Below are 10,629 nucleotides of genomic sequence, written 5' to 3'. Positions count from 1 at the left end.
AAAGCATGAGAAAACGAAAGATTGTTAGTTTCACCATGACATAGCCCTAACGTTTCAGAAATAGTTTGAATACAACATATAATCGACATTAATAGTATGAACAATCAACAATAACAATTTTTAAATTAACTAGAAAGCGTAGAACTAACCTGGAAATCGATTGAAGGTAATCGAACGAAAAATGCGATTTCAGCTGAAAGATCTAAATCGGGGTTTGATTAAGTTGTTTAAATCGATTGAATAGATTCAATCCTGAATTGCTAGAATCATGAATTAACTGAATTGATTGAACTAATAAAATTGCTTATTGCTTGAGTTTCTAAAATTGATGAGATTAATTAAACGTGAATTGTTGAAAATTGGAAACCTAGAATTTGGGGATCTGTAGAAGAAGACGATTTAGAGAGAGATGGGAGGAAGAGAGATAAAGTGATATTGGGTTATGATCTTTGTTAGGTTAGATTTTTAAGTTTATATAGTATGAGCTAGGATTAATCTCAGCCATTCATTTGTTTAAAATCGAATGGTTGAGATTAAAATCTTGACTCACCCAAGATACTGGACTCACTTGATGCAATTTACATATATATATATATATATATATATATATATATATATATATATATATATATATATATATATATATATATATATATATATATATATATATATATATAAACTTCATATTGGTTTTATTTTCCTATAAAAAAGTATTTTATTAATCAAACACTCTTTTATTCTTATGTCAATATTATGTTAACGGGAATTATTTGTTGGTCATGTGGCATACATAAAAACTTAGACATGAACGGTGTACTATATGTCTATATTCCATATTATTGTGAAATTTATCACACATTATTTTAATATCCGTACAACGCACGGGCAAGAAAACTAGTATATACGATGAAGGGTAGATATTAATTTGTAAAAATGAACATACGTGGTGGTAAAATATAAAATAAGGTTAAATACATACTCCGTATTTTTTTGGGTGACTAGGTTAAAATTTAAATAACTTATAATTTATCCTTAAAACTTTGTAGCTCAAACTGTACACACTAGTACACTACCACTATACAAAAAAAAAAAACACCTAAGAACTGATTAATTCACGGACGCTAGTTTTACGGCAATTGTTAACAGGAATATTCACAAGCTCAGACAAAATAGACCTGAATTCTTCCCCTGTTAGTGTTTCCTTTTCAAGCAGAGCATCAACAAGTTTGTCCATTGCCTCCCTATTATTTCTTACGTGTTGCTTTGCAGTTTCATAGGCCGTGTCGATTATACGCCTCACTGATGAATCTATGTCTTCTGCAAGCCTTTCTGACATTGAATTTCTAGCCAACATTCTGAATACCACGTCGCTTTGCTGCAATGCAGGATCAGTCAATGCCCAAGGCCCGATTTCAGACATTCCAAACATGGTTACCATCTGAATGATATCACAAAGTGTTAAAATTTGAGAACACAACTGTTTGAGAATAATTAAATACTACAAATATATTCTTCTACTACACCAATTTTAATTTATAGTTGTTGATGATTCACATGATACTTCATGATGTGTTATCGTAATGGCTTTCGTAGCTTGAAAGTAACTCTATACTTTTTAAACACCTACCTCTTATGTATATTCTTCACTGTACGTACCTGTTTGGCTATTTGAGTGACCTGCTGCAAGTCCCCAGCTGCACCAGTTGTGACTTCTTGTTCACCAAAGATTACTTCTTCAGCTGCCCTCCCTCCTAAGCCTCCAACAATCCTAGCGAACAGCTGCTTCTTGGAAACTAAAGTCAGGTCTTCATCAGGTATGAACCATGTCAGTCCTCGAGCTTGACCCCTTGGTATTAAAGTCACTTTCTGAACTTGATCATGCCCTGGTGTCAGTGTCCTGCAGATGATGACATTTTTTTTTTCTTTACTCGTAAACTCGTATCATATAGAATAACATGACCCTGTCTCGTTGTTGCCTATTGTTGAGACTTGAGTATATAGAGAGAACTGTTTTCAAACACTCTGTAACTGACTACTGCATATTTAACAATACAAGACCCATAGACAATTTAATTTAGTGACTTATTTTATTTTATTCCATCCTATATTTCAGTTATATATTGGGAGATTTTTTTTGTCATTGCAACTTACGCGCATAAAGCATGTCCGATCTCATGGTAGGCAACCAACAATTTACTCTTCCCATCGGTCATGGCGGTTCCTTCCAATCCCGCCACAATCCGGTCAATTGAATCGTCGATTTCCTTGATGGTTATCCTATCTTTGCCTCGTCGACCAGCAAGAATGGCGGCTTCATTCATAAGATTAGCTAGATCTGCCCCGCTAAACCCAGGGGTTCTCATGGCAATAACACTGAGAGAGACATCCTTGTCCAGTTTCTTGTTGCTGCTATGTACCTTTAATATATCTTCCCGTCCTCTTATATCCGGTAATCCCACACTAACCTGTTTATCAAATAGAGACATTAATGACTCTAAACAAATACCTGTTGATATCAAAATTATAACTGTGAAGTTGAGAACTATCTTAGTTTCGAAGTTCAAATATACTTGATACGGAGTATTACTTTTTAAACTACTATGAAAAATTGAAATACTATTTACTACCATCACCAGCCTCACTACTACGGTTGTTACTGCTGCTAACAGTAGCGTACATAGCAGAAGGTAGATTTCAGGATGTGAGGTACCAAGACTCTCCAGATTTCCGAATTGCGGTAAACAAAATATGAGTGAGTGAAAATTTGTCCACTTCAAGCTAATCTTACTTCGAATTGATGCATTGTGTATTTTATACTCCAAATTCTCTATATACGCCTTTCCTTACAGCTTTACTGGCAGATATTTGGGAGAGACGGTGTCACAGAGTTATAAAAAAAAAACTACGTTTCTTGCGTCTCTTTGTAGTCTAAATTGTGAAATGGTCCTATTGTGAACCCAACACCTAGGAGACTTACTCTTAGCATTATAACACATCGGCCAGCACAAGAGACAGTATAAATGAAAATTAAGCTGCATTCCTAAGAAAAATAAGTTGAAAAAAACTCAGAATATATACTCCGTTAATAATGTGAAGTTTCAGCTATATACGAGTAATTAATACGGAGTATCATATTTTATGTGAATACAGAGATAAAAAAAAAAACCTCGGTAAAAATTGAAATATGTTAGCATGAGTACAAACCTGCCTATCAAATCTACCAGGTCTAAGCAAGGCTTGATCAAGAATCTCAGGGCGATTTGTAGCAGCAATAACAACAACACCAGCATTATTACCGCTAAACCCATCCATCTCAGTAAGCAACTGATTCAAGGTCTGCTCCCTCTCGTCATTTCCACCACCTATGCCGGTCCCTCTTTGTCTCCCTACCGCATCAATCTCATCAATGAAGACCAGGCAAGGTGCATTTGCATTTGCCTTGTTGAACAAGTCTCGTACCCTCGACGCCCCAACTCCAACAAACATCTCAATGAACTCAGAACCGGAGAGGGAATAAAAGGGGACTCCTGCCTCCCCTGCTATGGCCTTGGCTAGTAGGGTCTTTCCAGTGCCTGGTGGTCCCACTAGTAATACTCCCTTTGGGATTTCGGCACCTATTGCTGTGAATTTCTCAGGGGTTTTTAAGAATTCGACGATCTCTTGGAAGTCTTGTTTTGCTTCGTCGATTCCTGCTACGTCGTTGAATGTTACTCCTGTGTTTGGTTCCATTTGGAATTTGGCCTTGCTCCTGTTTGCCATGTACGTAGCAACAGAGATTAGTAGTGACATTATGATTTACAAATTACAAGGCATGTGATCAGTGGCGAAATGAGAGGATAGCACAGCTTTGTTCTACTTAACTAGCAAAAAGAGATTAGTTCTAACATTATTAGTACTTGTTTTTATTGCAAACTCGGATCCTAAAATATGAATTCACTAGTATTGGTGCCCAGCTTCGCCCGGGCTACATCTACTTACCATTAATTTTTTTTTTTCACTAAATAAAATTAATTAAGTTGCATAACCCTAAATTTATCATTAATATACTTTTCTATGACATATCCTAAAATTACGATGAAATAAATTTTGAGACAAATTCACCACTCCCGCTATTAATATTTTACTCTTATTAATGAAACAATAGTAATAACATTTCACTACTTGCCCGTAATCATTGTTACTTTCACTACTCCGCGTAATTATTATTCTTTGTCACTACTGCCGCATTAATATTGATAATTTCACTACTCCCGCCGTAATTATTGTTACTTTCACTATTGCTGCATTAATACTGATTATTTCACTACTCCCGTTGTTGTTTCTACCACTTTCACTAATCTCGTTGATAATATTGTTACTTTTACTATTCAAATGAGTGATTACTATCATATCAATCAATACTATATATTAATTCCAGAAACCAAGGGACTTTAATGTAATTAAAGAAAGTTATACAAATTAATTATACTATATAGTCTTAAATCACTAGCACCGTGTGATGGACCCGATTAAGGGATTTCAATGCAAATATTATATAGTTTGGGTTAAAATTAAATTATATGGAAGTTTGGTAATTTTCCTAAACATTTGTAAGAAACTAAAACATGGTCAATTTCTTTAAAATAAAATAATTAATTAACAGGGTCAATTTCCTTAAAATAAAATAAATAATTAAGATGGACAATTTGTAAAAGAAAGAAGATGCTTGGTAATTTTCCTAAATATTTATAGAAGACTAGAAGATGGTCAATTTCCTTAAAATAAAATAATTATTTAGTATGAACATGCACACTTATGGTATTAATTATTATAATCATAAAATTATATATTAAATTTAAAATTTATGCAATTTTATTAAACTTTATAGTTTATTAGATGTATAGAAATGTTAATTATTTAACATACACAAATATAATATAAGTAGGTTATAAATAATTCAAGTTAGATTCCATAATATATAATATTGCATAATTCTTTCGATTTGATTTAATGCATATATTTATATAAATATATAATTCTCTTAAAATTGCAGGCCTAAGTAGTAAAAGTAATTTTATCAATAAAGAAAAGAATTGTAGTAACATTGAATATAGTTATATAATAGTAATCACTCATTTGAATAGTAAAAGTAACAATATTATCAGCGATATTAAAGAAAGTGGTAGAAACAACAACGGGAGTAGTGAAATAATCAATATTAATGCGGCAATAGTTAAAGTAACAATAATTACGACTGAAGTAGTGAAATTATCAATATTAATGCGGCAGTAGTGGCAGTAACAATAATTATGGCGGGGGTAGTGAAAGTAAAAATGGTTACGGGCAAGTAGTGAAATGTCATTACTATTGTTTCATTAATAAGTGTAAATTATTAATGGCGGGAGTAGTTAATTAGTTTCAAAATTTATTTCATCGTAATTTTAGGATATGTCATAGAAAAATATATTAATGATAAATTTATGGGTTATGCAACTTTAAGTAATTTTATTTAATGAAAAAAAATTAATGGTAAGTAGAGGTAGCCCGGGCGAAGCCGGGCACCAATACTAGTAACTATATCAATGTTATTACCATTCTTTTCTTTATTGACGAAATTACTTTTACTACTTAGACATGCAATTTTAAGAGGATTATATATTTATATATAAATATATTACATATATACATTAAATCAAATCGAAAAAACTATCCAATATTATATACTATGGAATCTAACTTGAGTTAGACTTCATTCCAAAATACCACAACCAAACACTTAAAATGACTAGAATTCATTCTATTTTATTCCAAACTTCACAATCAATCAAACACTCCATTTATATATTCTTTATTTGTTCGGCTACTTATGGTTTTATAATTTCACATACTTTTCGGTGTCTAAGGTATAAAAAATACATTAAGATATTGTATTTTATCTTATTATTTTTTCCCTTGAATAAATAATGATAACTACATTATGATATTATATTTTATCTTATTTATTTTTTTCTCTTGAATAAGCATAAAAAAATGGAGTTTAAGACTTGTTAACTAAATTTCACCCTTTTTATTTCGTTCTTTTTTTTCTCTTATTTCTAAATAATAAAGCTCGTAAAATTAACTAAAAATAAAGTATTTTGGAAACACCCCTTATTAAGAGAATAAAAATTGTTAATAGTTTTTCTTTCAAAAGGCTAGACCTGGCAAAAGCAACCCGGCCTGATTGACCCGACCCAAAAGACTGACCCGAGACCCGAAGTGACCCGAACTACATCACCCGAATGTAACCCGAAAACCCGAATTGACCCGACCTGGCCCGAACATGACCGAGCTTTCTTGACCCCTAACTGACCCGACCTGAAAATGACCCGATCTGAAACCACCAAACCCAAAAATGACCCGACAAAATATAACCCTAAATTTATCATTAATATACTTTTCTATGACATATCCTAAAATTACGATGAAATAAATTTTGAGACAAATTCACCACTCCCGCTATTAATATTTTACTCTTATTAATGAAACAATAGTAATAACATTTCACTACTTGCCCGTAATCATTGTTACTTTCACTACTCCCGCCGTAATTATTGTTCTTTGTCACTATTGCGCATTAATATTGATAATTTCACTACTCCCGCCGTAATTATTGTTACTTTCACTATTGCTGCATTAATACTGATTATTTCACTACTCCCGTTGTTGTTTCTACCACTTTCACTAATCTCGTTGATAATATTGTTACTTTTACTATTCAAATGAGTGATTACTATCATATAACTATATCAATGTTACTACCATTCTTTTCTTTATTGACGAAATTACTTTTACTACTTAGACATGCAATTTTAAGAGGATTATATATTTATATATAAATATATTACATATATGCATTAAATCAAATCGAAAAAACTATCCAATATTATATACTATGGAATCTAACTTGAATTATTTATAACCTACTTATATTATATTTTTGTATGTTAAATAATTATTTCTTTCTTTTAGTCTCCTTAAAATTGACCAACTTAATTAATTATTTATTTTAAGGAAACTGACCATCTTAATTAATTATTTTATTTTAAGGAAATTGACCATGTTTTAGTCTCGTACAAATGTTTAGGAAAATTACCAAGCTTCTATATAATTTAATTTTAACCCAAACTATATACTATTTGCATTGAGATCCCTTAATCGGGTCCATCACACGGTGCTAATGATTTAAAACTATATAGTATAATTAATTTGTATAATTTTCTTTAATTACATTAAAGTCCCTTGGTTTCTGGATTATTTAATACTAGTATTGGTGCCCGGCTTCGCCCGGGCTACCTCTACTTACCATTAATTTTTTTTTCATTAAATAAAATTACTTAAAGTTGCATAACCCATAAATTTATCATTAATATATTTTTTATAACATATCCTAAAATTACGATGAAATAAAATTTGAGACAAATTCACTCCCGATATTAATATTTTACTCTTATTAATGAAACAATAGTAATAAGTAATAACATTTCACTACTTGCCCATAATCATTGTTACTTTCACTACTCCCGCCGTAATTATTTTTACTGTCACTACTGCCGCATTAATATTGATAATTTCACTACTCGCGCCGTAATTATTGTTACTTTCACTATTGCCGCATTAATATTGATTATTCCACTACTCCCGTGGTTGTTTCTACTACTCTCACTAATCTCGTTGATAATATTGTTAATTTTACTATTCAAATGAGTGATTACTATCATATAACTATATCCAATGTTACTACAATTCTTTTCTTTAGTGACGAAACTACTTTTACTACTTAGGCATGCAATTTTAAGAGGATTATATTTTTATATAAATATATTACATATATGCATTAAATCAAATCGAAAGAATTATGCAATATTATATATTATGGAATCTAACTTGAATTATTTATAACCTACTTATTATATTTTTGTATGTTAAATAATTAACATATCTATACATCTAATAAACTATAAAGTTTAATAAAATTGCATTAAATTTAATATATAATTTTATTATGATAATAATTAATACCATAAGTGTGCATGTTTATACTAATTAATTATTTTATTTTAAGGAAATTGACCATCTTCTAGTCTTCTATAAATATTTAGGAAAATTACCAGGCATTTTCTTTCTTTTAGTCTCACTGAAATTGACCATCTTAATTAATAATTTTATTTTAAAGAAATTGGCCATCTTAATTAATTATTTTATTTTAAGGAAATTGACCATGTTTAGGAAAATTACCAAGCTTCTATATAATTTAATTTTAACCCAAATTATATAATATTTGCATTGAGATCCCTTAACCGGGTCCATCACATGGTGCTAGTGATTTAAAACTATATAATATAATTAATTTGTATAACTTTCTTTAATTACATTGAAGTCCCTTGGTTTCTGGAATTAATATATAGTATTGATGATATAGTATTGATGTTTCAACACCTAATTTTGTACCCCCATTGCACATTGACGACCTTTACATAAGGTTTTGCATGCTCTCCATACCCGGCCTTCCTCAGTTTCACGTGGTATTAACAATATTTATACAGTTATACTAAAACAATGGAGATTATCTTGCCGTATTTAATACTTTGTAGTAGTAAGGCACCTTCTTTTTTGGACTTAAAGTCACTTAATTTAAGTTCACTTTAACCTATAAGTTCGCTTATCAAATTAATAGAGGTGAGATGAAATTTATTATCGAAAATGAGTCTATATCAATTCCGAAACTAGGTTCATATATATGAAACTCGTTAACAAATTCAACAACTAATACCCTTACTAAAAAAATATAAGGAAAACATATCCGTTGGTGAATGGTTCCGCGATTTGCAGCAAAGTAGCTGTGAGCGCCTCGTCAAGTTAATGTAAAACTACAAAATAAATAGTTTGATACTATAGCAAAGTCTCTAAGGCGAGGCAACCAACAACTTTGGTACAATATCATTTTTTGTTGTTGTTAGGTTTACATTGTTGAATGAGCAAATTACTCCAAGTCGCTAAATCATTTAGCACTTTCCTCCAAACTCAATTTATTCAAATATTTTTCTATTTATTTACAAGTAACGAAGGTTGTGAAGCTACCAAACGACTTGCTCCGTAGCAAAGCTTTGTGCATTCAACAACGCGTCTGAAAAATGACAATAATTGACTGGGACGTAGGTTTCATGTACTTGGATGATGGTTGCTACTCAAAACCCAAAAAATAAAAGTTTAAATTATCAATTTGGACTACTCGAAAATCTCAAAACATGAGGACTTGACAAAGATATTACTCCCTCTCTCCGGTCATTTGTTCACCTTTATTTTTCCCGAAAGATTAAGAAAAGAGGTCATTTAAGGGTAGTGTTATTGGATAACAAGTGAACAATATTGAAATTGGTTATCAAATAACCCATTAGAAATCTGCCTAATACAGAAAGGTAAATAAATGACTAACACCCAAAAATAAAAATAGTAAATAAATGACCTTAGTATATTACTCCATAATTACGTCCTTTTTATAATTCTAACTCGTACTTAAGATGAAAAGGCAAGTTACACATTTTACGAGTTAAATTTATGAAGGATTGAAACCCCACATAACTAAGTATTTAGTCCGTATGTTGGAGTCTTTTATCTTTTAATTTGATTTTCACCATTAATTAGATTTCCCTTCGTTCATATTGCACTTGCTTTATTTTCTCCTCACAAAATACAATAAAAGAAAACTATTTATTAGGATAGACCGAGTATATCAGATGAACGGATTGTAGTAGAAGAGATGACTAACCTGCCAAGACCGAAAGGCAAGTTTGGGCCACCAGGAACGTTACGGTTAGATGACCTATAAAGCAGAAGACCCAAAAACATCAAGGGAAAAGCAAGATTACTCAACATATCAAGTAAGACAATCCCCATATTAACATCAGGTGGATTAACAGAAAAATTGACATTTTTGTCCCTCATCTTCCTAACCAACTCTGGTGGCAAACCAGGCAACTGAACCTTGACCTTTTGCATTTTCTCAAGGGCAGAATTGTAAATATCCACAACCGCCGATTGTCCATTCTCAATCAAATCCACCTTCCTAACTACTCCTTCATCCAAATACTTCAAGAACCTTGAGTATGAAATTCTATTAGAAACTAAGTCTATTGGGCTTGGTGGGTTACCCGTATCGGCTTTCGCCAAGTTGTGTCCACCACATAACGGCCCAATTCCTCCAAAAAGGCCTACCCCGCTTGATGTTAAGAGTTCTCTTCTAGGAATCAAGTTGTTATTACTCGTACTTGTTTTAGGGAGATGCGTTTCCTTTGAAATGTCATGGGATTTGCATAATGTTAGTTTGTTGTGAAGAGAAAATGCTTGAGGAACAAGCATGTTTTAGGAGCTGATTCTCACTATTCACGAATGCGAGAAGTTTCAATTGAAGGACTGGTGGTACTAACTTTGGGATTAAATGTGAATAAATGTTCTCTCAGATGTTTCTAGGAAGCCAAAGAAGCATACACACATGTCATTTTCGTTACTAATTACGAGTAGCATATTCTTGTAAGTTCGTGTTATCAGTAGAAATGACACGTATATGAAGTAGGGGAACCGGGAACAAGGTTAGCTAACCTCTATTTAACA

General features: G+C 31.8%; 1 protein-coding gene across 1 annotated transcript; it reads right to left on the bottom strand.

The window, feature by feature from the left end:
- Positions 1-920: 920 nt before the first annotated feature.
- Positions 921-10,556, bottom strand: LOC141639986 (ATP-dependent zinc metalloprotease FTSH 6, chloroplastic). Its single transcript, XM_074448955.1, has 5 exons — positions 9,788-10,556; positions 3,205-3,748; positions 2,152-2,465; positions 1,657-1,897; positions 921-1,438 (listed from the first exon to the last, which is right to left on the bottom strand). Exons 1-5 carry the CDS (start codon positions 10,375-10,377, stop codon positions 1,097-1,099), a joined length of 2,031 nt encoding a protein of 676 aa, XP_074305056.1. The 5' UTR covers positions 10,378-10,556; the 3' UTR covers positions 921-1,096.
- Between the last annotated feature and the right edge of the window lie 73 nt (positions 10,557-10,629).

The sequence above is a fragment of the Silene latifolia genome, unplaced genomic scaffold, assembly GCF_048544455.1.
Source record: "Silene latifolia isolate original U9 population unplaced genomic scaffold, ASM4854445v1 scaffold_680, whole genome shotgun sequence".
Taxonomy (NCBI): Eukaryota; Viridiplantae; Streptophyta; class Magnoliopsida; order Caryophyllales; family Caryophyllaceae; genus Silene; species Silene latifolia.
The sequence above is the reverse complement of the archived record's forward strand: the minus strand, read 5'-3'. Positions and strand labels throughout refer to the sequence as shown.

Excerpts from the sequence above, each read along its gene's own strand:
- LOC141639986 (XM_074448955.1), bottom strand. The coding sequence starts at position 10,377 with ATGCTTGTTCCTCAAGCATTTTCTCTTCACAACAAACTAACATTATGC. Across the intron at positions 2,466-3,204 it reads CTGGTAGATTTGATAGGCAG|GTTAGTGTGGGATTACCGGA; the intron begins GTTTGTACTCAT and ends TTTGATAAACAG. Across the intron at positions 1,898-2,151 it reads ATCGGACATGCTTTATGCGC|GACACTGACACCAGGGCATG; the intron begins GTAAGTTGCAAT and ends CATCATCTGCAG.